Here is a 27,924-nt window from a genome sequence, read left to right as displayed (position 1 = left end):
AGCTCTGATTGAAGAAAGTGAAGTTATTTCTGCTCTCTATCACTAAGGATGTCTTTATTACCAAAATAATTTAGTCTTGATAAAATTATCTGCCTTAATTTTCTAGCATTTACAAATTTGTTTAATTGCCAATCTTTAAATGCTAAATTTAACCCATTCCTATTCAACCAATTGAAGTTAATTCAGACATAATTTTAACATTGTTGATCATTAACTAAATAAAATTACAAAATTAATCACATTTTAACAGATTATTGTTAAACTTCCAATGAGTTCTGGTAGACGAACATAAATGTGTGCCGGCAGATAGACAAATAGGGGCTTTTAAAACATCCTATAATAAATTATTTGTGGGGTATTTTGAGCTGAAACTTCACAGACACATTCTGGGGACATCTGAGATATATATTACATCTTGTAAAAAAGTGCCATAACTGTGCCCTTTAAAACTGAAGGAGAAATATTAGTCAAATGAGGAAGAAAGAAGATTACTAGTTATCAACCAAAAATTAAATCTAGAACGTTGAATGTGCCCTGAAAAGGACCCCCATGTTTTTTTATGTGGGTTCTTTACACGTCAAACATCAGTCAAATCAAGAAACTGTGGGATATATTAGAAATCAGTGGGTTATAGGAAAAAGTTTTGAAAGGAATCCTGACATTCATCTGGAACGGCGTTAAAGTCCCCTCCCATTATAATTTTGTCTGTAAAATCTGTTCTTCCAGTCATCAATTTTGGCGGCCATATTCTGAAAAAAACATCTTATTAGCGGCCTTGTTAGTGTAACCATTAACATTAACTCTCATCCTTCCCTCACATCTTGTAACAAAATCCTTTCCTCGTGGGTCAAAATGACCCGAAGCCCTAAAATTATTCTTATTTTTTTTGTTTTTTTTTTTTTTATTTAATTTAATTTTCATAATATTTTTTTCTATATTTTTATATATATATTTATATTCTATATATTTTATTTGTTATTTAAACTCATAATTTCATGCATAAACTTTTTCATTCAGCTCAAATTACATTGGGTGTCTTTGACGATCTCTTGTGTAAAAAATATATATAATATAACATGATATTTCATGATATTTCATGACTTGCCACTATGGCCTTATAGCTCTATATAGAGCAAATGAACTGTTCCGCTGGGCCCTACAGTCATTTCTCTTCAGTATACATTCAGATACACATGTAGACATTATAAAATCATATTTTGTTAAAGTTTTAGCATTTTTAGTTTGAATTTTAGCATTTTTAGTTTGAATTTTGTGCATTTTTAGGTTGTTCTATGTGTACTGAAGCATTTCACACATTCCATTCTACGGGGGTCAATTTGACCTGTGAGGGAAGGATTCAACTACAAAACTCCTGGAATCCATTCAATTTTTTTTGTGTGTGTGTGTGTAGCCCTATTTGTGGTTCAAGTGTGATAACATTCCTGGGGTCTTGGACCACTCCGATGAGCACTCAATTTAAAAAATAATTTCATGATGATTTCCGGGTCAAAATTACCCTAGGGAGGATATAATTACATAATTTGATTAAAAAAACAACGATAATCCAGTGATTCATTGTCACCTGAACTTGCAACAATTTTGCTCTCCCTCCATTTAGACAAAAATACGACTCCTGCTGAGTGAGAAGTTCCAGAATAAAGAGAGAATAAAGCCTCTCCACCCCATTGTGACTTCCAAAATCTCACATCTACATCAGTTGAATGAGTCTCTTGAAGAAATAATCAATTAACTTTTACTTGCTTCTTGCAAAAAGAAAAACTGCCTTACATATAATTACACCTAATACCTCGAACATTTAAAAATATCAGAGAAAAATACATGAGCTTAGTGGTGTTGTATATATATATATATATATCGATTTATCAAGCCTCTAAGAATTACTTAGCCTGGCGAGCCAGACTTACATCAAGATGTATAGTCTGGAAACTCTCCATAGACGCGGCTTGCTCCGAGGGGCGGGATAAACGGTTGTCTCTCCAAATCCCTCTGCACGCAATAGGATAGCGCTACAACCAATCAGAGCAACGAAGAAGGTGACGTAGTCAGAGCGACGGAAAATAATTGATGGGAAAGTGTTTCGCGGCAAAGTTTGATGAAGAGATTTCTGTAAGCGACCAAATGTTATTGTAATGGAGCATAATGACTGTTGCCGTTTTTGTGAAAAAAATATGAGAATTGCGGGTGTGCTTGTACATTCAGCAAGCATTTTCGATAAACAGAAGAAACAACTAACGTTAAGTATTGCCGAGAGACTACTGCATGTCGGAGTGGCGGTAGATAAAACATCGATAAAGTCGAACAGGATTTGTAAGGTTTGTCTCAATCTTTTATTATCTTTTCGCATTTCTGTCGTCATTATGTTAAGCCCGCCCCGCCTCCTCTATACGCGTTGTGATTGGCCTGACCCAATTTGGGTTTTTGCAGCTAGAAGGTCTATTGAGAGTGTCTAGACTCACCTAGCTGCAAAATAATTTTTGCTGCCGCTAGGGTGCGTCTAGTTTCTAGGCTAAGAATTACTCACACGAACACAAGAAATTTATCTATTGAAAAAAAAAAAAACATTTCCCCAGTAAATTTAAGGTGGCAAGAGTGATACCTTTATTTAAAAAGGGGCCCAAATCTGATCCTGGAAATTTTCGCCCTGTATCTATCTTGTGTTCAATATCAAAAATTGTGGAAAGGATCATTTATGAGCAAATAGACAGTTACTTAGCAGAACATAACCTTTTATTTGACTTCCAATCAGGTTTTAGAAAGGCCCATTCCACTGATACCTGTCTGCTTTATCTTACAGACTTTATTAGGAAAGAGGTAGAAAAGGGGAATTATTGTGGCATGGTGTTAATAGACCTTCAAAAGGCTTTTGATACGGTTCAGTATGATGTCCTTTTGAACAAACTAAAAGCCCTAGGATTTTCTCCTGCATCTCTTCAGTGGGTGAGGTCATACCTGGTGGGCAGAGAACAGGTGGTAGATGTGGAAAGGACCTTGTCCTCACCACTTAAATTAACTTGTGGAGTTCCCCAGGGGAGTATTCTGGGTCCTCTCTTTTTTTTTTATTCTATGTCAATGATATGTCGTCAGCTATAGACTGTAATTTGTTTTTATTTGCAGATGACTCAGCTATTCTAGTCTCTCATAAAGACAAATCAGATGTGGAAAGGCTGCTTAGTTCAGAACTCCTTAAACTCAGTGTTTGGCTAACAGACAACAAGTTGTCTATCCACCTTGGCAAAACAGAGTCAATTCTTTTTGGGTCCATAGATAAACTGAAAAAGGCTATGGGGTTTAGGGTAGTCGTAGGTAATGTTGAAATTACAGCCAAGGAAGCAATTACTTACTTGGGCTCTATACTAGATAACAAATTATCAGGGGAGCTTATGGCCTGAAAAATTATCTCAAAGGTAAGCCAAAGGACTAAGTTCCTGGCAAGAATACCCAGCCTCTTAGATAGCCCCTTAAAAATCCTGGCCGATGCGCTTGTTCAATGTCATCTTGACTATGCCTGTACATCTTGGTACACAGGCATTACTAAAGGTCTTAAAGACAAGCTACAGATCTGTCAAAATAAACTAATCAGAGTGATCCTTAAATTACATCCTAGAACTCGTCTTCTTCCTGACCATTTCTCCAGTCTTGGGTGGCTCAGAGTGGAGGAGAGGGTTTCTCAACTTAACCCTTAAAGAGTTTCTGTATCTTGGGGGATACAGTCATTTAACAGGCTGTAGGGGGAAGGCCCATGGGGGGAGGGGCATTATGTGGTTGCAGTTGATGAGACACACTGATGGGGTGATGGGTCATGTAATCAGGTCATGTGACTTTATGCCAACATTCCAAACATTTGTATCAAAATCCAAAATGGCAGCATACGTGGACAAAGACACTGGCTATGAGGGAAGTGTTTTTATATTTTTCATGATTATGATATTTTAGAGTGATTTTGTTTTAGAAAATAGTTTTTTAAGGATAGTTTTACATGTTCTTGTGGATATTTTTAAAAAATTTCTTCTTACATCTTTGATTATCAGGCATTGAATGTCTGTATCCTGGGGGATACATTGCCCATATAAGGGTATTTAACAGGGCTGATCACTCACATATATTCTTATGTTTTGAGGCCTGTTCTCTACAGATATTGAATAGGATAAAGGTTTTTCTTTGACTTGTAGTGTAGTGTAGTGTAATGTAGTGTAGTGTAGTGTACTGTAATGTAGTGTAATGTAGTGTAGTGTAATGTAGTGTAGTGTAGTATAGTGTAGTGTAATGTAGTGTAGTGTAGTATAGTGTAGTGTAATGTAGTGTAGAGTAATGTAGTGTAGTGTAATGTGGTGTGGTGTAATGTAGTGTAGTGTAATGTAATGTGTTGTAGTGTAATGTAATGTAGTGTAGTGTAATGTGGTGTGGTGTAATGTAGTGTAGTGTAATGTAGTGTGGTGTGGTGTGGTGTAGTATAGTGTAATGTAGTGTGGTGTGGTGTGGTGTAGTGTAGTGTAATGTAGTGTGGTGTAGTGTAGTGTAGTGTAATGTGGTGTAGTGTGGTGTAGTGTAGTGTAATGTAGTGTAGTGTAGTGTAATGTAGTGTAGTGTAATGTAGTGTAGTGTAATGTAGTGTAGTGTAGTGTAGTGTAATGTAGTGTAGTATAGTGTAATGTAGTGTAATGTAATGTGTTGTAGTGTAATGTAATGTAGTGTAGTGTAGTGTAATGTAGTGTAATGTAGTGTAGTGTAGTGTAGTGTAGTGTAGTGTAATGTGGTGTAGTGTAGTGTAGTGTAATGTAGTGTAGTGTAATGTAGTGTAGTGTAGTGTAGTGTAGTGTAATGTAGTGTAGTGTAATGTAATGTGTTGTAGTGTAATGTAATGTAGTGTAGTGTAGTGTAATGTAGTGTAATGTAGTGTAGTGTAGTGTAGTGTAGTGTAGTGTAATGTGGTGTAGTGTAGTGTAGTGTAGTGTAATGTAGTGTAATGTAATGTAGTGTAGTGTAGTGTAGTGTAGTGTAGTGTAATGTAGTGTAGTGTAGTGTAATGTGGTGTAGTGTGGTGTAGTGTAGTGTGGTGTGGTGTAATGTGGTGTAATGTAATGTGGTGTAGTGTAGTGTAGTGTAGTGTAGTGTAGTGTAGTGTAATGTAGTGTAGCGTAGTGTAATGTGTTGTAGGGTAATGTAATGTAGTGTAGTGTAGTGTAGTGTGTTGTAGTGTAATGTAGTGTAGTGTGGTGTAATGTAGTGTAGTGTAGTGTGGTGTAATGTAGTGTAGTGTAGTGTAGTGTAGTGTGGTGTAGTGTAGTGTAGTGTAGTGTAGTGTAGTGTGGTGTAATGTAGTGTAGTGTAGTGTAGTGTAGTGTAGTGTAGTGTAGTGTAGTGTAGTGTAGTGTGGTGTAATGTAGTGTAGTGTAGTGTAGTGTAGTGTAGTGTAGTGTGGTGTAGTGTGGTGTAATGTAATGTAGTGTAGTGTAGTGTAATGTGTTGTAGTGTAATGTAGTGTAGTGTAGTGTAGTGTAGTGTAGTGTAGTGTAATGTAGTGTAGTGTAGTGTAGTGTAGTGTAATGTGGTGTAGTGTAGTGTAGTGTAGTGTAGTGTGGTGTAATGTAGTGTAGTGTAGTGTGGTGTAATGTGGTGTAGTGTAGTGTAGTGTAGTGTAGTGTAGTGTAGTGTAGTGTAGTGTAATGTGGTGTAATGTGGTGTAGTGTGGTGTAATGTAATGTGGTGTAGTGTAGTGTAATGTAGTGTAGTGTAGTGAAATGTGTTGTAGTGTAATGTAATGTAGTGTAGTGTAGTGTGTTGTAGTGTAGTGTAGTGTAGTGTGGTGTAGTGTAGAGTAGTGTGGTGTAATGTGGTGTAGTGTAGTGTAGTGTAGTGTAGTGTAGTGTGGTGTAGTGTGGTGTAGTGTAGTGTAGTGTAGTGTAGTGTAGTGTAGTGTAGTGTAGTGTAGTGTAGTGTGGTGTGGTGTAATGTAATGTGTAGTGTAGTGTAGTGTAGTGTAGTGTAGTGTAGTATAGTGTAGTATAGTGTAGTGTAGTATAGTGTAGTGTAGTGTAAAGTAGTGTAGTGTAGTGTAGTGTGGTGTGGTGTAATGTAATGTGTAGTGTAGTGTAGTGTAGTGTAGTGTAGTATAGTGTAGTATAGTGTAGTGTAGTATAGTGTAGTGTAGTGTGGTGTAGTGTAAAGTAGTGTAGTGTAGTGTAGTGTAGTGTAAAAGTTGTCATATGAACTGAAAAAAGAATACATTGCAAAATGTTACCCTAAATGGGCAATGTATCTCGGGAGATACAGAGTGTAACTTAGAAAATAAAGGTCATATTTTGTAAAAAATGCATGAACTGTGTCATTTTAGTCTAGATACATACAAAAATAGCAATGAATCATTTTTCCATCAAATTTATTTATGCTTGCCCCTTTAAGGGTTAAACTGTGTTTAGTTTATAAGATAAGAAATAAACTGGCACCCAAGTATTTATGTGATTTTTTTTTTAAAATTAGTGATACACACAATTACTGCACCAGGGGGAGTTCCACAGATTACAGACCCTGCCGCTTTAAGAGCTGTGTGGGAAAGTACTCCTTCCTATACTCTGCAGCTGTCTTGTGGAATGGTTTACCTTTAAACCTTAAACTGTTGAGCTCTTCCTATTATCATTTTAAATCTTCAATAAAAAATTGGTTATTAAACTTATAAAGAAAAAAAAAAAGAAAGGAAATAGAAATAGAAATCCTTGAAGTAGTAGGAATACTGTATTGTTTGCTTGTGTGTGTGTCTGCTTGTCTATCTGGGAATTTAGTCCTTGTTTCGTTCTTTTTATTGTGTTTTTATCTGTTTTATTTTATTTGTATTTTTTATGCCCCCTTTCTTCATTGTCCTCAATGTAGTTAGTCCATGTACTGTTACTCATCTTCCATCTTAAGGACCACAATGGAAACAAGCCTTTGGGCTTTTTTGTGCTTTTATCCTTTTGAACACTTCGTATTGATTGTTGTTGTTCAATAAAGTTTTCAATCAATCAATCAATCAATCAACACTGCAAAGAATGGACTTTCTTGGCTCAAAGCTGTGCTTTAAACTTAGTTATCAAGCATCTCACTTGTAATTTAAGTGAGGTGTAGGACTAAAACTTAAGTGTCAGTCTTGGAGATGATTCCCAACACTTTGCTGTGCCACAAACGTGATTTTGGATGACGACATAGGCATGGATCAATCACTGAATAGATTTCCTTATTTAAGAATATTCTCAAGTTCATATTCTCAATAAGACAAGTTCAGCCCAACAGTAACCATCGCTTACAAAGATGATGTCTGTTCTGTCCTAATGATATGTTTGATTAACTGCTTTTCATCAAACATTTTAAAAACCTTCTTCCTCTCCTGAAAGATTTGTGCACGTCTCTGTCTCCTCAGTGCCATCACAAGCCCCTACTGGCAACTCCTCACTTGAGAGACCTCTCGAGCTGTCTTAAACGTGCATTGTGTAATATTTCGGAGGAAATGCAATATCATATACATAACTATGTTTTCTGTGGAGTATAAAGACCTTACCTACCTAGAACCGTTATGTTTTTATTACCTTAGAATGAGTCATTTCTATCTACATACACCGCGGGTCCCCTTACATCAAAATGCGCCGACCCCCTAATCAGACAGTCTAATGTTGTTCTTCGTGCAAAGAAGCTATCTAAAATCAGCGAATAAAACACTGACACAATGATTAACAACTAACAATAATATTCACAATAACATAATTTTACTGAATAATTAAGTAAATATTTCTAATAATAATAAAAATTTCTTCATTTATCTTTGTAAAGAAACTTTATTGCTTAAACGTACACTATGGAATTTTTCGCCACTAGGGGTCGCTAACCTCTTTACAATAACAAAGGCATAGTTTGATGATGCAACATTTGCTAAGAATTATGGATCTTGTCGTCAACGTCAAGACGACCGATCTAATAATGTTTGTGGATGAGTGAATACATCGATGCTTTTATCATGACTGTGATATGAATAGGGATGGGTACCGAAACCCGGTATTAAACAGGCCCCGGTGCTGAATTTTGAAATACCGCTGGATCGATAAGCTCGGACGTTATCGGTTCTGCTGTCGGTACTGGAGAAATTAAGAAAGTGCTATTGCTATTAAGAAATGATTATCTTGCAAATTTAATCTCGCCAGCCACTTCTAATAATATTGAACCATTTGACTGTGATGCATTTTTGCTAAAGAGAGAGAGAGAGAGAGAGAGAGAGAGAGAGAGAGAGAGAGAGAGAGAGAGAGAGAGAAAGCGAGCGATCTTTCATGCGCACAACACAACAGCCCTGCTTAATGAGTGACGATGAGGACAGAACTAAACATTCAAACGGTTAGGCTACACTTAGATCTTTGATATTAAACTAATTTTATTTTAAAATTAGTTTTTTTGCTTCCAATGATTATAAAAAAGATATTTGAGGTATAACCATTAAAAACTAAAGCCGCATTCATTCTGTTTAGCGCAACTTCCTTCCCCTCACAGCGGTGCGCTGTCATTTCTCCCTAAAACCCAAACTTAACGTCATAATCTGCACGATCAGTGATTGTTGTAAAATGTAGTCTATACTGTTGCTAAACTGCGGGACGCGTTTGATAATAAAAGGCTATTAAAAGTACCAAAATTGAGCAAGAGACGCTGTTCCAAATGCGGCGCGCGCTCCGAAACACACCGCAACGAGACAAGCAACGTATATTTTGGGCTTCGTGTGCGCATCTAAACGATCAAATATACACAAAAATATATCAAAATGGCCGTCTTGGAGATTCACTTAAACAGTTTATTCACTTAAATACAGTTTATGTCTTAAATGGGCGTAAATAGTTGGGAGAAAATATGATGCGTAATAATGATTAGATCTGCATTTGGTCTTAAAGAGGCAGCAGTCTAATAAACCTGCTGACGATTGCCCCATTAATGTGAATCAAACAACAAAAGGCAAAGAGAAAATCAGTCGCAGCTCTTGAATGAATAATTTTGGCTTTTATAAGCTTCAATCTATCTATGATAAACTATGCAGTGTTATTTTACATCTGATTTTATTAGATGTCTTTTTAGCCCATATTACTCCTGAACAGTAATGTCAGTAGACATTACTGAAATTAAAGCACTGGGTGTATAATTTGTATATTTGTTTTATTGTATACTTTTTTTTGTTTGACCATGTGTTTGTACTTTGTTTTTGGTGTCCTATGTCTTCTGTATATAAAACACAAAAGCCTGCACCCTTCTGCATAACATACATGTTTTATTTGTTTTGTTAAAGCATTGCTTTTTCTTTTGCTATATATATTTATTTTACATTTCAAAATATAAAGCAATATTAATTATGTTCTAATTTTTTTTTTCTTTTTTTTAATATAACAAAAAGAACCGATAAGAATACCGTTAAAGTACCGGATCGATAAGGAGTATCGGTAAGAGTAGTAATACCGTTAAAACCTTAACGATACCCATCCCTAGATATGAAGCAGGTCGGGATTGCTAAGAGACAGCTATCAGCTCCACACGCGACGTGAGTCCCGCGGATATAAAAGGAATATGGACATTTCATTCTACCGAACTACACGCAGAATTACTACTCACAGGTCAGTTTATTAGACAAATTAAACTTGTGAGGTAACGCAGCGCTGTTTCACTAGGTCTAACATTACACTATCACACTAAACTGCATTTAAATGTGTTGACATTTATGTGTTAGTTTGTCTGTATGAGACTAGCAGTAAGCTACAGTAGATCAACATTAGAATAACATACAGATCATATTCTAACATTTTATCATTGTTGAACTATATAACATTGATTAGTTTTATGTAAATGTGCTCACCTGTTTAATAAATTACATGTAGGAGCGGTCGAAGTCTTGGACGTGGAGCTCTCGTTTATATAACGTTACTGTCTATGGGAGCTCTCGGCATCTCGAAAACACCGCGCTGATATTGATTCTTGTTTTAGTTCTCCTTTTTTATCCAAAGTTTGCTTGCCATGGTCCATAATGTTTGAACGAAACAACAACAGCGTGCAAATAGACATTGCGAACTAGTCAAGTCAAGTATATTTGTATAGCGCTTTTCACAATACAGATTGTATCAAAGCAGCTTCACAGTATTAAATCCAAATAACACAACAAGGTTTGTTTCTAGTGGAAAAAAACGTCCACGTTTGGTAAGGCTGATCAATAGTATTATTGATTGATTAAATTAAATTAAATATCCCCAACTGAGCAAGCCAAAGGCAACAGTGGCAAGGAACCGAAAAACTCCATCAAGTGACCTAATGGTGTCCTAAAACTCCATCAGGTGACCTAATGGAGGAAAAAAAAAAAAACCTTGGCAGAACCCAGGCTCAGTCGGGGGCCAGTTCTCCTCTGGCGTTTATGAACTAGAGGCCGGATTTAACTGTAAGATTAAAAATATTATATTATATGAATGCCTGGCTGAAGAGATGCGTCTTTAATCTAGTTTAAAACTGGGAGAGCGAGTCTGAGCAACGAACAGTATCAGGAAGGCTATTCCAGAGCTTTGGAGCTAAATGTGAAAATGCTCTCCCTCCTTTGGTGGATCTGGATATCCTAGGTATGACCAAAAGCCTCGAATTTAGTGATCTTAAAGAGAGCGATGGATTGTAGGGCGATAGAAGATCCGTTAAATAGTCTGGAGCTAAGACGTTTAGGGCTTAGCTCCAGTCAGTAGCAATACCTTGTAATTAATACGGAACTTTATAGGTAACCAATGTAGTGATGATAAAATCGGTGTTATATGATCATATTTTCTTGATCTAGTAAGAACTCTAGCGGCGGCATTTTGGACTAACTGTAGCTTGTTTATTGAGGATGCAGGACAACCAGCTAATAAAGCATTACAGTAATCTAGTCTCGAGGTCATGAATGCATGAACTAACTTTTCTGCATCAGAAACTGATAGCATATTGCATAGCTTAGCAATGTTTCTAAGGTGGAAAAAGGCTGTTTTTGTAACATATGAAATATGATTTTCAAAAGACAGGTTGCAGTCTAATATAACACCCAGGTCTTTTATTGTAGAGGATAAAGTAACAGGACATCCTACTATGTTAAAGTTGTATTGTGAGAGGTTTTGTGGGCATTTTTTTGAACCGATAAGTATTACCTCTGTCTTATCTGGATTTAATAAAAGAAAATTACGTGTCATCCAATCTTTTATATCTTTAACACACTCTGTCAATTTGGATAATTTAGCGTTTTCATCCGGCCATGATGAAATATATATTTGAGTGTCATCAGCATAACAATTGAAACTAATTCCATGTTTCCTTATAATATTTCCAAGTAGCATCATATATATTGAGAATAATAGAGGGCCCAACACAGATCCCTGCGGCACTCCACAGTTCACTGAAGTCATGATTGATTTTTCTCCATTTAAATAGACAAAATGGTAGCGGTCAGATAAGTATGATCTGAACCAGCTTAATGCTTGTCCTTGAACACCAGTATAATTTTGTAGTCGATCTAAGAGTATTGTGTGAACTACACAGTTGTCCGCGTCAGTCGCTTTGGCTACTATCAGAGGGCTCTGGTTCATAGCTCTTGTCGTGGAAATTTTAAACTGTATATTAAACTAACCATGTTTCTAACATCTAACCTTATAACATCTAACAATTTGAACAGGATGTACTATGACAAAACCAATGGAAAACTTTGACTGTGTGCGTATGTATGTATGTATGTATGTAAAAATAACATAGTTCTGGAAATTAAACTAGACAGTCTGTTAGAATCTTGTGATTAACAGATGAAGTCATAATTAAGATCAAAGTTTGCTTTACCTAGTAACAGAGGGGTTTGCATATGAAGAACCAATCAAATAATGGGGAAATTATGTAATGCAGCCTGACATTTATGCCATACCCCGATTCTATAAAAACTGTTGTATATGTGTTTTACGGTGGGAGTCTCAATGGAATTTGTCTGAGATCCTCCGGCCTTGATTCTTCTTGGGAGAGTTCTCTGAGAACTGCTCGAAGACTCTCCCGGCCGTTATTAAAGAGCAACTTGCAGGTTAAATTTATAACTGAATTAATACTTGATACTGTCTGAAGAGGTTTTTTAAAAACACATATGTAGAAATTACTAATGAAATCTAATTGGTTGTAGAGATTTTGATGAAAATGTGCTAGGCTCTGGAATACGCCTTTCCCCCTATAGCAACGCGTCATATGACGTATGCCGAGGTAAATATGAGCTCGCCGTTCAGCCAGCGCTCTCATTGTGGGTGTAGTAGTTAGAGCAGTAGTGAGCGACAGAGAAAGTTTTAGATCGAGTTTTAGAGAAGCCATAATGGTAAATTATTGTGTTTGTGCTGGTTGCACAAAATCCAGCCTGTCAGGACATCGTGTCCATCATTTTCCTTCTAGGAAAAACAAGGCTTTTCGTTCTTGGGTGCGTTTTGTTCGGGTTCTCCCGCCGGATCTAGGCGCAAGCACAACATCAACTGGCAAACGCAATGTAAGCGGAACGAAACTGAGCTACTCGTTATTGTGTTTGTGTGGACCGTTTATCAGTTTGGACCAGTGCAGCGCGAGCCTGATCAAGCAACACCGTAACTGCGAGATCCAGTAAATAAAGCATTTGAATTCGCCACTGAAGTAATAACATCGCTGCGAGATCTAGTGAGAAATATTCACATTTCTCCGTTATTAACGGATCAAACAGCACTGACGTGGAAACCAGGAATAAACATTGTGCAATGAATGAACGAACTATCCAGTGTCCACAGATCAGCAACATTCACCATGGCTTTACTGTAGTAACACTAACTGCAACCATGGAAGTTTGGCATTTTCCACTAGGCCCAGTATGCATCCACCTCCCTGCAACACTGACTTTCCTCAGCTGTAAACATTGCCTCGCATTTCCCACACAAGCACCTATGGAACAAAAAATGTTAGCAGGAATAAATATCTCTCTGTCTCTCGATGAGAAACCGCTAAGTTATATCACGTAACGTTAGTCTGGGCGGATATTAATGAGCATGACAAACGCCTGATCAAAGCTTAGTTTCTGTTATTGTAAGTTCCAATATGTTCTGTCTAACATTGATCCTGGCCTGTCCCTGCTCTCTTGGCAGCCTAGCAGGCTCATAATTGTATGGCTGTGGTCCGTCAACAATTTCCTCAGCGTCCGAAATGTCATTGCGATCCACTTTTCCCTGTTGTTTGAATCGACCGCTCTCCCTCGTGCTACGTCACGACTCTCGCCCGTCACGCCCATTTTCAGATGCGGAAGTAAAATTTTCTCACAAAAACGACTCCAGAAGCCACTGTAGCGTATTTATAATTTTTTTTTTAAGAAAATCTAGTTCCTACATTATTTTTCTATACATTGACTTGTTGGGTCTTCTAACCTGCAAGTTGCTCTTTAAAGCATTTAGAGGACATTTGCTGATGTCTGTCTGTTAATTTCTGCTGCGCAGCAGGTTAGTTTAGGAAAACAAGTTAGACTAGGAGATATCAAGTGGGGACGTCGATTTGTAGACGAGACTCAGACTAAACGTCGACAGTAGACGTTAGGGGACGTCGATTTGTAGACGAGACCCAGATAGACTAAACGTCGACAGTAGACGTTAGGGGACGTCGATTTGTAGACGAGACCCAATAGATAGAGCAAGGTAGTTAGTTACAGGTGATCTATAGAGTGGGGACGTCGGGGACGAGACCCAATAAATAGAGCCAGGTAGTTAGGTTTAGGGAAAAAATCCACAACACTCTGGTTGCTATGGCAGTACGAGTGGAAACTAGGGACAACGCGGATATGACGCCACTGACGGCGACAAAACGGAAATAAAGAAACGGGACGTGTCTTCGAATTAAATTACAAATTTCTCCTGTTTTGAAAGTTGTTGGAAACAGTCGGGATAATGTAAGTACACAACTAAAAAAAATATATAACATATATATAGTGATTTTTGCTGTTTTTAAAATAAAAAAGTTACATATTGTGTGTTGTGGCAAAAATTCATTAAACAATCATCACCTGTGTAAGAGACACTCTGAAATCAAATTGTCTTTTAAAAGTATTTATTCTTGCAAGAAGGCCCAGTTGCCACACAGAAGTCACCAGTACAGTCTGTGAAACAAGTGCGACCAGGAAGGGAGGGCAGAGGAGTCTTTATACTGCTTTCAAGGTCTTCTGCTTACAGGCCCTTATCTAAACAAGGGAAGGTTTCTCTGCTAGTGATCTAATCCTGCTGAGTTTATTCTTACAAACTCACAAGTTCTAAATTGGACGGCCTCTGACCCTAGGGGTTAGAGCCCCTTTTCAGTCTGCCTCCTCCTGACGTCACACCTGTTCCCCAGAGTTTAAAAACACACACTCTTGTGTAAGTAAGAGAAACAGAAAATCTGCCATTACATGTGCCTTTAACTGGCTACTCTCTGCTGTCTCAGATGATGACATCTTTTCCTGTCGGCCACCGTAACTTCTGTTAGTTGCAATTCGCAACCTCAGCGCTAGATGTCACTAAAAATGACACAGTGCACCTTTAAATAACTGGGAGAGTAAAGAGTGATTCTTAGCTTTAAGAAAGTTGATAACTTGCTTTTATACGTAAGTTTGAAAGTAGGAGTAAATTTCATGAATTCTCAACACTTAAATGGCACTTTGAGATGCTTGATAAATTAGGGCCCTGATATTTAAGACTTAGATTATTTTTTTTAACATATAATTTTAAGATATCTTAGTGCTTTAAGATATATACTTATTATTGATTCTGCTTTCACCTTGCCAACTTTGTCCCAACCAAACCCTTCCTGTAGTTGTTTATCCCCTGTTTTCACAGACTAGGCTTTAGTCTAGTCTTAGATTAAAATGCATGTTTGAGTGGTTTTAACTGAAAGCAACTTAAATATCTTAAAATATGTCAGTTCCATTGTTTTGTTTCAAGATACACACCAGTAATTATTTTTTTTTTTTTTTTTTTTTTTTTTTTTCTTCTAATGCACATTTATAAAAGCTGTTTAGACATTCTAACTTTACTGAACCCGACTCCTGGTTTAATCAAAGCCCTGTTTGTGAAACCAGGCCAATGAGTTTTACACCACTGTGGATATATTTTAGAAACATTTTGTTAGATTCAGCTAAAGTGAAATATGGAGGCTTTCCAGCATGAACTGGACATTTCACATCTTCTTTGGGGCCTTTTGTTTGACTGCATTTCCAGTTGTGCGTTTTTGCTTTTCAACTGACTTTAAATTGTGTTGTACAAGGAACAAAATATAATTCAGTTCAGTCCATTTAATTTATTTTGTTCAGGTACTTTCTAGAATAACTGATTAATTAACTGAATGTTACACTGTCATTTTTGTTCTAGACTCTCAGACTGCAGTATCACAGAAGAAGGTTTTAAAGCTCTGGCTTCAGCTCTGAGATCAAACCCTTCACACCTGATAGAGCTGGATCTCACAGGAAATTATCCTGGACAATCAGGAGTGAAGGAGCTCCTTGATTTACTACAGGATCCAAACTGTCAACTGAAGACACTGAGGTGAGACGCGATAAAATAATACAACATGCATTGATGTAACAAATATTATGTAGCTTGTTGTATTATTGAAATAATATTTCTATAAATAAATTGGCTGCATGCAAAGTTGACTGCATAATTCCAAGACTAAAGTCATGTAAAAATGGATTTTGTCATTACACCAAGTTTAGTTGAGAATTTAACTGAATCCTGCTTCATCTTCTCTTCTGCAGGTTTTTGAGTCCTGATGCAGAGGAAGCCTGTCAGTATGTGACTGGAATTGTGGGTAAAAACCCGTTAATCCTGAGAGAGCTGAACCTGAGTAAACATGAACTAGGAGACACACGAGTGAATCAGATCTCTGCTCTACTGCAGGATAAACACTGTAAACTCAACACACTGAAGTGAGTATTTCACATTGTTAAAAATTTTCTTTTTATTACTTTTAATAGTAATGTTACTAGTTCCTCATTTGATTCAGTCAGGGGTGACAGACACAAAACCACAATAAATTGATTTTAATAATTAATTCAGTTTTTGACTGTTGAAGGAAACCCATTAGATTCTGATTTCTTTTTTTTTTTAGTTAATGCGTTTAGTGATTTTCAAATGACAAACTAGCCAGACATGACCAGGGGCATAGTAAATAACCAAAACAATAACCAATAACCCCCCAATATTTATAGCCTACCATGGTTAATGTAAACATAGAATCAGGCCATTAATTATATACATCGCGTGTTCAGAGATTTTATAATAGAATCAGGCCATTAATTATATACATCGCGTGTTCAGAGATTTTATAGGGGAGCGCGGGGCACAACCTAACGCAGGGTTAAATGTAACACGGGCTGAGTCCCAATTCACCTGCTTATACTACGACCTAAAAATATGTACTTTTTTTGTGAGGAAAAAGTACATACTTTTGATTGTGTAGCAAAAGAGTATGCGCGTTCTGGGACATACTTCGATGACGTCATGCAACGTGAACGAGAACGTGGTTGCCTAGTTACGCACACCGCGACTTTAAACATTTTACATGTCATTCATTCTTATATGTCCAATATAATTTTATTTACTATTCCCATCTTTTTTTCCACAATACATTTACAATGTGTTCTGTGTAGTAAAAGGTGTTTACAAAGTCCACAAAGCTCCTCCCTCCCGCACGCAATGGGTTGTGGGCAATATTAGCCGTGAGAGTGTGCATTGATCTGCACTTCGAATTCTAACCGGAAATAGTAGACCATCCGGGTACCTTTGGAATACTCATGTAACGAATACGACTCTGGGTAAATATGAATTAGCTCAAGAATATGGGGAATCTTGGGAATATTAATATTTATGACTCATGGTCATAATTCATAAGTCGCATGTACATTTATTTTATCAATTATCGAGATTACCTCGTTCTGTAACTGGTCTGACCAACATTTAATTCGTCCAGCGAAACAAATGTAAAATCATTACAGTCAAGAAGAGGTATTCACAAACTTCAAGGAAGTTCATGTCCTGGCCACGAACATTAAACTTTATTGAGTTTATTAATTAAAACTACTGAATGTAGTCTAATATCGAGCTTGTAGCTTAAGATCTTTTGTTTCATTGACTTTAGAATGGTGGGTTTTCAAACACGGAGACAGTGAAAAGTATTTATGAATTTTAATAAATGCATAACTAGAGATTATATGAGCTACGAATATAAACGTACATAAAATACAAAACAATAAAACAAACACACATTTAACCAAACAAGAAAATACGTGATCAGGATAACATGAAATGAAAGAAAGAAAGAAAGAAAGGCAGAGAAGGGGAAAATAATAATTACATACAGAAAACCTAAATTCACGAGACAACCTGGAAAGCAGTTTTATCAGATAAGGTTACCGTCACTTGCACGTTTGTTCTCTGTTCGGCGCGAGGCTGAGGCAGGACAAGAGGGTGGTGTCGATCCTGTTTCGGTTGCGTCTTCAGGTGCCGCGAAGTTTAAAGGCTCACTGGATGTAACATTACCGAGAAAGTTCGTCTTCCGTGTGGAAGAGGCCAGAAATCTTGGTTTCTAAGGCAGCAGGCTTTTACATGGCGCGGGGGTTTGTGTCCCAGAGGCCACGGCGAGGCCTGTTCAGCTGGTTGCCATGGAGCTGCGCTCCACGTGGATGAGGTCCGGGATGAGAGCGACCGGAGAAGAGAGGAAGTGGAATCAGTGGGGTCGAAGAAGGAAGAGAGAGATCAGAGAGGGTTTCTGCCTTTTAAAGACATATGTTTACGCCCTATTTTCGGTGACAACAGCCAATCAAATCTTCTGATCTGTAGCGGGAAGAAGTCTTCTTTGTGTAAAGAGCAACACGCCCCCTTGTATCATATGTCTTCTGAGCGAAATAATTAATATTTCCTCTTAAGATTATACATACAGAATAATACATCTTACAATAATACTATGTGCGGGACTGGTTGAATTAAAACAGGACGGTCAGACAGCTACCAAGAATTACAGGTAGATATTGGACACACATAACATTACGTTCATATGATTAAACACACAATAAAATGGTCAGTATTTCCGTTATGGCATGTGAAGACACTTGAGAAACACAGGAATACATATCAAACATTTGAAGAGTTTTCTCTGAAATGTTCCATGGGTGTTAAGGTGTTGGAATGTTGGCTTGCAGAGGAACTGGATGAGATGCAGCTTTGGGTCATAAAGTTTATGACCAGGTTCGAGTTACAAGACACTATGGAGTGATTTTCTTTCAATGAATCTTCGGAATTAAAGATTTTACTCTAGCAAACCACACCTCTATTATAAATTTGTAATGAATGGTAAAATGAAATTTTACTATGTGGAAGTCCATATATGGCAATGTGCCTCAGTTGCATCTCGTGGTGGGTTTCTGGTTGAAAGCCCACGAGTGTGTGTGTGTGTGTGTGTGTGTGTGTTTGTGTGGAATGTCACGAGGTTGTAAAGTTGGGGAGAAGGTCGGTGCTGGCAAATTGGTCCTCGTGGGGCAATTATTAACCAGCAAGGACAAAGACGATGTGTTTTTTTTTTCATCACATGATCCGCTAATTTGAAAAGCAGATGCCATTGTCGCTACACTCATTTCAACATACTACGATTTGGGACGTACTAATTCTAGTTTTGCATATTATTTAGGACGGATAGTATGCGAATTGGGACTCAGCCACAGACTTTTTGCATAGTTATTCAAGCTCAAGCAGGTTGTGTTTCCAGTTATTTTCTCTCGCTGCCAAAAGAAGGTCTCCCGCAGATTTGTGGAAAGTTTTGATAAGATTGTGTGAGGAACCTGGACAAAGAGTGTTTTGACGCAAGTTAAATACCTTTTTGTTTTCGGTTTCTGAGTTGGGTGTGTACGTCACCAAATCGAACTTTACATTACCTTAATCACAGTCTTGTTCGCTAAAACATTGCACAGTTTTGAATCATATCAACTCCTAGCAACTGTTAGCTAGGCTTAAAATATGTATTACACAGCAGGGTTAGTTGTAGCACAGTGTTAGGCTACAACTAAGTCGCCAAGTGTACAACGATAATGAAATGAAAACATGGAGCCCCGCCACTTTTCAGGTTTGAGTATTTATTAGGGCCCGAGCACCGATGGTGTGAGGACCCTCTTGGAATTGCTCTGTTTATTATTATTAGGGCCCGAGCACCGATGGTGTGAGGACCCTCTTGGAATTGCTCTGTTTATTAGGGCCCAAGCCCTGAAAGGGCGAAGGCCCTATTGTTTTCGGTAGGATTATTATTATTATTATTATTATTATTATTATTATTATTATTTTGTCAACCTTTCGGCCACTTTTGGGGCCCTTAACATGCTCGAAAACTCTTGAAATTTTGCACACAGGTCAGAACCCGCGGCCATCAGGGCCGGACTGAAGCTGGTACCCGGGCGTGGCAGGGGGGCTCGACAGCGCCCCCTGGAACGGGATCCGAACACTTGTCCATAAATCAGACACGCTTGCATGTAATAATATGAAACTCGGTACACATATAGAACTCATCGGGCCGAACAACTTTCGTGCTCTAAGTTTTACGCCAGCCCAACAGGAAGTCGGCTATTTAGGGTTGTTTGGAAACGCATGCTGTGGAATTTAATGTACTCCTCCTAGGGAATTCATCGATTCGCCTCCAAACTCGGTGTGCATGAAGTCAAGACATTGAGGATGCTAAATTGCGGACGGATTTTTGATATCTCGAACGGTTTGGCCGTGGCGAGGAAACGAATTTATGGCGAAAAAATGAAACAGGAAGTGTGTTATAACTTCTGCATACATTAACTGATCTTGATGAAACTTCAGCAGTGTGTTCGTTGTAAGAGGCCGATCGCACAGATGTGACTATTGTGAGTCAAAGTTATAGCGCCACCAACAGGCAGCAGGAAGTACATCACTATTAAAATGCTTTGAAATCACTGTCTTATTTTTACCAGATTTGCTTCAAACTTTATGTGTACAATGTAGACACACGGCAGATGTAAACCTGTGAAAGGATTATTGATATCTTAGATACTGTTGCCGTGGCAACGCATCAAACTTTAATATTCTTTTTTTATGCTTTTGAGACTCTTAACATACTTGAAATTGCATGAAACTCGACAGACACATCACATTTATTATCCAGTAGACATGTGCAAAGTTTCAGAAACGGGCGTGGTGAGGGGCTCAGTAGCGCCACCTTTAGTCATAAGTGGGGGTGTTAGTTTTATCAACAGCAACAAAACTTGGTATGTGTATTGTTCTCATCAAGACGGACAACTTTCTAATTTACATGAACCATCTCTGACCAACAGGAAGAGAGATATTTTGGTTTGAATGTGGATTTTCTGAAGAATTTTCTCTCCCTCTCTGTGTCTGTGTGTGTGTGAGGGGAGGGGGGGATTTGACTATTGCTTTTATATTGTTAATCAAGGTTTCAGGGGCTTTTGGGGTCCTTAACGTGCTCAAAAACTCTTGAAACTTTGCACACAGGTGAGAACCCACGGCCATCAGGGCCGGGCTGAAGCTGGTACCCGGGCGTGGCTGGGGGGCTCAACAGCGCCCCCTTGAACGGGGTTCTAAAACTTGATCCATATATCAAACACGCTCGCATGAATTAATATGAAACTCGGTACACATATAGATCTCATCGGGCCGAACAACTTTACCCCGGTCAAGTTTTACGCCAGCCCAACAGGAAGTCGGCTATTATGGGTTGTTTGGAAAACGCTTGCTGTGGAATGTGAAATACTCCTCCTAGAAAATTCACCGTGCCCCCTTCAAACTCGGTGTGGATGTAGTCAAGACATTGAGGATGCTAAATTGCGGACGGATTTTTGATATCTCGAACGGTTTGGCTGTGGCGAGGAATCGAATTTATGGCGAGAAAAGAGAAACACGGAAGTGGAATAACTTCTGCATACATTAACTGATCTTGATGAAACTTCAGCAGTGTGTTCGTGGTAAGAGGCCGATCAGATGGATGTAGCTATTGTGAGTCAAAGTTATAGCGCCACCAACTGGCAGCAGGAAGTGTGTCACTTTCAACATGCTTTTGACAAAAGTGGGGGGGTTAGTTTTAACTACAGTAAAGAAAAAATAGTTTGTATATTGTTCTCATCAAGCCGGACAACTTTCTAATTTACATTCAATAGCTCTGGCCATCAGGAAGTCAGATATTTTGGTCTGAATGTGGATTTTTTTGCAAAATCAGCCTCTGAATTTTTAGCCACTCCTCTTAAACTATTTATTTTATTCGTACCAAACTTTTTCAACATGATGAAACTACATTAAATATGCTAAATTGTGAATGGATAATAAATATCTCAAACGGTTTTGCTATGGCGAGGGATTAAATAATGTCCAAAAAGGAAACACTAAAAATCTTCTAAAAATGTAATTATATACCATTTATTTCTATATAAAAGTATACAAATATCACAACTAAACCCATTTTATTCTGTTTTTGCAATTCAAGAAGAATGAAAAAGTTAAAACAGGCTATTTAGTGCTATTTGGTTCAACAAAAAAGCAAACATAGGGCTATACTGCCCTCTTGTGTCCAAAAGGACATCAAAATAGTATATAAAACTTTTTACCAGGTAGGCCAATATTGTATTTAAATATACATGTATTAGGTATGTGTCTGAGGATATTTTCCCACCGGTTAATCGACGTGTGACACGAGTGGGTGCTTTTAAATCGCTAATATAATAGTGTAAGAAAAATAATGATAATGTTGCACACACAAATCACACACATGTGGGAAAGAATGATGCTTTTAAACAACACTAAACCGCCATTAGGTGTCGCCAGGCATCCATCTTAATAAGCGAGTCATTGATTCATTCGTTCAAACGATTCGTTCGAATGAGTCGATCATGATTAAGACAGATGTTTATGGATTGATCATTCAATCTTTGAGTCAACCGATTCGTTAAAAATGCTGAATCGTTCAGTTATGAGAAAACACGTGATGCGTGATGGTTCTGCCGTGATCTTTGTTTAACTATTTTCGCTGCTGAAACAGAACAAAAACAGTCAACATTGCATCTAAAATGTAAGTGACTTAATTGTAACTGTTTATTAACCTGTTGTATGAAATCTAGCGGTGGGAGAAAAAATTTATTCTTAGATGCATCGCGATGCGGACGTGGACGATTCTGAATCGATTCACAAATGTCAAAAAATCGATTCTCTAAAAAAATATTTTTCTAATAACGTAATATTGACGGAAGGCAAAAGGCGGAACTCTAAGCGGACGTGCGTGCAGTCTGTGGCGCGCACATAACAGAGAAGTTTCTTCTGCTCACCAAGGCTGCATTTATTTGATTAAAAATACAAACAAAAACAGTAATATTGTAAAATATTATTCCAATTTAAAACAGCTGCTTTCTATTTTAATATATTTTAAACTGTTATTTATTCCTGTGATCAAAGCTGAGTTTTCAGCATCATTACTCCAGTCGTCACTGTCACATGATCCTTCAGAAATTATTCTAATATGATGATTGATACTCAAGAAACATTCATTATTATTTTAAATGTCGAAAACAGTTGTGTACAGTCTTTGATGAATAGAAAGTTCAAAAGAACAGCATTTATCTGAAATCTAAAGCTTTTGTAACGTTAAACACTACCGCTCAAAAGTTTTGGGTTAGTAATAATTAAAATTTTATTTTTTGGGGAAATAAATAAAATAAATCAGTACTTTTATTTATGAAGGATGAGTTAAACTGATCAACAGTTACAGTAAAGACATTTATAATGTTAAAAATATATATATTTGAAATATATGCTGTTCTTTTGAACTTTACATTCATCAAAGCATTTTGAAAAAAAAAAAAATCTGTACACAACTGTTTTCAACATTGAAAATAATAATGAATATTTATTGAGCATCAATCATCATATTAGTATGATTTCTGAAGGATCATGTGACACTGAAGAGTGGAGTAATGATGCTGAAAACTCAACTTTGATCACAGAAATGAATTACTATGTAAAATATTTAAAAATTGAAAACAGCTGTTTTAAATTGGAATAATATTTCACAATATTACTGTTTTTGTTTGTATTTTTAATCAATAAATGCAGCCTTGGTGAGCAGAAGAGACTTCTCCTAAAAACATTAAAAATCTTACTGACCCCAAACTTTTGAACAATAATATATATATATATATATATATACATATGTATGTGTGTGTATGTATATATATATATATATATATATATATATATATATATATATATATATATAAATATAGCTGCGAGCAGCGATGGAGGGCCAAAGCCGGCGGTACCGCCACCCCGGTGCCTTTAGGTAACTAAAGGCACCGGGGTTGCGGTGCCACCGGCTTGGGCCCGTAATCGCTGCTCGCAGCTATATTTATTATTATTATTCTTCTTCTTCTTCTTCTTCTCCGCATTGAATTGCATTTTTGAGGGCCTAAACATGCTCGAAAACTCACGAAACTTTGCACACGCGTCAGAACTGGCGAAAATTTACATCTGATATAGGTTTCAGAATTGGACGGGGCAAAATGGCTCGATAGCGCCACCTATAAAAGTTCAACGGAGTGCGCCTCCCGCAACGTTCCACGTACGTGCACGAAATTCGGTACATACATGTAATGACCTAATACCTACAAAAAAGTCTCTTGGAGCATAGCCCTAAACACAACAGGAAGTCAGCCATTTTGAACTTCCTCTCAGATTTTTGTGCAGTTTTTGCCATTTTCAGGCCTCGTACTTTAACGAACTCCTCCTACAGTTTTAATCTGATCATCTTCAAATTTGGTGAGTGTAATCTTAAGGCCTTTGCGACGTTAAATTGCGAAGATCTTGAGTTTTCGTCAAAGGGCGGGTCCTCGGCTGCCTGACAAATTTCGATGTTTCGCCATGAAACAGGAAGTTGCTGTAACTCAGGCATGGAATGTCCAATCTGCCCCAAACTTCACACTTTTGATAAGCGTTCTGTCCTGAACACATGACCATGCTCATATTCAGTTACAGTCATAGCGCCACCTGCTGGCAACAGGAAGTGACATGTTTAACACTGTTATGGACTCCTAATAACATATAAAAAAGTGCCAGCAAGTGCTAAACATGCTAACAACATAATAGAAGCATGCTAAAACATGCTAGCAAACTCTTAGCTAAGTGCTAAAGCATGCTATTATTGCAATTAAATAGGAATTTGCTGTAACTCAGGCATGGAATGTCCAATCTGCCCCAAACTTCACACTTTTGATAAGCGTTCTGTCCTGAACACATCTACATGAGAAAATTCAGGTATAGTAATAGCGCCACCTACTGGTAACAGGAAGTGTCATGTTTAACACGTTGATGCCATTCTAGCAACATGTTAAAAATGCCATTGACTTCTAAACATGCTAGAAACATGTTAAAACATGCTAGCAATACTTAGCTAAGTGCTAAAGCATGCTAATTCAATGAAACAGGATGTTGTTGTTACTCAAGAAGGCAATGTCCAATCTGCGCCAAACTTCACACATTTGATAAGAGTTATCTCTTGAACACATGTCCATGCTCATATTTAGTTATAGTCATAGCGCCACCTGCTGGCAACAGGAAGTGATGTTTAACACTGTTCTTGACTCCTAATAACATATAAAAAAAATGCCAGTAGGTGCTAAACATCCTACCAACATACTAGAGACATGCTAAAACATACTAGCAAACACTTAGCTAAGTGCTAAAGAATGATATTACTGCAATTAAATATGAATTTGCTGTAACTCAGGCATGGAATGTCCAATCTGCCCCAAACTTCACACTTTTGATAAGCGTTCTGTCCTGAACACATGACCATGCTTATATTCAGTTACAGACATAGCGCCACCTGCTGGCAACAGGAACTGACATGTTTAACACTGTTATGGACTCCTAATAACATATAAAAAAGTGCCAGCAAGTGTTAAACATGCTAACAACATATTATAAACATGCTAAAACATGCTAGCAAACTCTTAGCTAAGTGCTAAAGCATGCTATTATTGCAATTAAATAGGAATTTGCTGTAACTCTGGCATGGAATGTCCAATCTGCCCCAAACTTCACACTTTTGATAAGAGTCATGGCCTGAATACATCTACATGAGAATGTTCATTTATAGTAATAGCGCCACCTACTGGCAACAGGAAGTGACATGTTTAACACGTTGATGCCGTTCTAGCAACATGTTAAAAATGCCATTGAGTTCTAAACATGCTAGAAACATGTTAAAACATGCTAACAATGCTTAGCTAAGTGCTAAAGAATGCTAATTCAATGAAACATGACTTTTTTGTTACTCAAGAAGGCAATTTCCAATTTGCACCAAACTTCACACGTTTGATAAGAGTTCTGTCCTGAACACACATCCATGCTCATATTCAGCAATAGTCATAACGCCACCTACTGGCAACAGAAACTGACATGGTTAACACAGTAATACAGTACTAACCACATAATTATTGTGTACTAAGCATGCTAGAAACAGACTAAACATGCTAGCAACACTTAGCTGAGTCATGAAGCATGCTATTATCACCATTATACAAAACATTTTGTTACTAACTTTGACATACTCTTACTATATATACCTCCTTAAATGTACATTTCCCAACCATGCTCTGTCTTCCTAAAGCCACCGAGTGTTGATGGCACGGGTGCGAGGGCCCTTTCATCGCTGCTTGCAGCTTTAATTAGGGCCCGAGCACCGATGGTGTGAGGACCCTCTTGGAATTGCTCTGTTTATTATTATTATTATTATTCTTCTTCTTCTCCGCATTGAATTGCATTTTTGAGGGCCTAAACATGCTCGAAAACTCACGAAACTTTGCACACGCGTCAGAACTGGCGAAAATTTACATCTGATATAGGTTTCAGAATTGGACGGGGCAAAATGGCTCGATAGCGCCACCTATAAAAGTTCAACGGAGTGCGCCTCCCGCAACGTTCCACGTACGTGCACGAAATTCGGTACATACATGTAATGACCTAATACCTACAAAAAAGTCTCTTGGAGCATAGCCCTAAACACAACAGGAAGTCAGCCATTTTGAACTTCCTCTCAGATTTTTGTGCAGTTTTTGCCATTTTCAGGCCTCGTACTTTAACGAACTCCTCCTACAGTTTTAATCTGATCATCTTCAAATTTGGTGAGTGTAATCTTAAGGCCTTTGCGACGTTAAATTGCGAAGATCTTGAGTTTTCGTCAAAGGGCGGGTCCTCGGCGGCCTGACAAATTTCGATGTTTCGCCATGAAACAGGAAGTTGCTGTAACTCAGGCATGGAATGTCCAATCTGCCCCAAACTTCACACTTTTGATAAGCGTTCTGTCCTGAACACATGACCATGCTCATATTCAGTTACAGTCATAGCGCCACCTGCTGGCAACAGGAAGTGACATGTTTAACACTGTTATGGACTCCTAATAACATATAAAAAAGTGCCAGCAAGTGCTAAACATGCTAACAACATAATAGAAGCATGCTAAAACATGCTAGCAAACTCTTAGCTAAGTGCTAAAGCATGCTATTATTGCAATTAAATAGGAATTTGCTGTAACTCAGGCATGGAATGTCCAATCTGCCCCAAACTTCACACTTTTGATAAGCGTTCTGTCCTGAACACATCTACATGAGAAAATTCAGGTATAGTAATAGCGCCACCTACTGGTAACAGGAAGTGTCATGTTTAACACGTTGATGCCATTCTAGCAACATGTTAAAAATGCCATTGACTTCTAAACATGCTAGAAACATGTTAAAACATGCTAGCAATACTTAGCTAAGTGCTAAAGCATGCTAATTCAATGAAACAGGATGTTGTTGTTACTCAAGAAGGCAATGTCCAATCTGCGCCAAACTTCACACATTTGATAAGAGTTATCTCTTGAACACATGTCCATGCTCATATTTAGTTATAGTCATAGCGCCACCTGCTGGCAACAGGAAGTGATGTTTAACACTGTTCTTGACTCCTAATAACATATAAAAAAAATGCCAGTAGGTGCTAAACATCCTACCAACATACTAGAGACATGCTAAAACATACTAGCAAACACTTAGCTAAGTGCTAAAGAATGATATTACTGCAATTAAATATGAATTTGCTGTAACTCAGGCATGGAATGTCCAATCTGCCCCAAACTTCACACTTTTGATAAGCGTTCTGTCCTGAACACATGACCATGCTTATATTCAGTTACAGACATAGCGCCACCTGCTGGCAACAGGAACTGACATGTTTAACACTGTTATGGACTCCTAATAACATATAAAAAAGTGCCAGCAAGTGTTAAACATGCTAACAACATATTATAAACATGCTAAAACATGCTAGCAAACTCTTAGCTAAGTGCTAAAGCATGCTATTATTGCAATTAAATAGGAATTTGCTGTAACTCTGGCATGGAATGTCCAATCTGCCCCAAACTTCACACTTTTGATAAGAGTCATGGCCTGAATACATCTACATGAGAATGTTCATTTATAGTAATAGCGCCACCTACTGGCAACAGGAAGTGACATGTTTAACACGTTGATGCCGTTCTAGCAACATGTTAAAAATGCCATTGAGTTCTAAACATGCTAGAAACATGTTAAAACATGCTAACAATGCTTAGCTAAGTGCTAAAGAATGCTAATTCAATGAAACATGACTTTTTTGTTACTCAAGAAGGCAATTTCCAATTTGCACCAAACTTCACACGTTTGATAAGAGTTCTGTCCTGAACACACATCCATGCTCATATTCAGCAATAGTCATAACGCCACCTACTGGCAACAGAAACTGACATGGTTAACACAGTAATACAGTACTAACCACATAATTATTGTGTACTAAGCATGCTAGAAACAGACTAAACATG

At 37.7% G+C, this 27,924-nt stretch overlaps 1 protein-coding gene across 1 annotated transcript in view; it reads left to right on the top strand.

Annotated features, from left to right (window-relative positions):
• The window catches only part of LOC311085177 (NACHT, LRR and PYD domains-containing protein 3-like), a gene marked incomplete at its 5' end in the record, with an annotated part of 131,402 nt that overhangs the window by 11,008 nt on the left and 92,470 nt on the right, over nucleotides 1–27,924 (top strand). The window contains 2 exon segments of the mRNA XM_084117611.1: nucleotides 15,390–15,563; nucleotides 15,776–15,946. Coding sequence (XP_083973737.1) covers nucleotides 15,390–15,563; nucleotides 15,776–15,946 — 345 coding nt within the window.

The sequence above is a fragment of the Abramis brama genome (genome assembly GCF_963993115.1).
Source record: "Abramis brama genome assembly, chromosome: 6".
Lineage (NCBI taxonomy): Eukaryota > Metazoa > Chordata > Actinopteri > Cypriniformes > Leuciscidae > Abramis > Abramis brama.
This window is presented reverse-complemented; position numbering and strand designations above follow the sequence as displayed.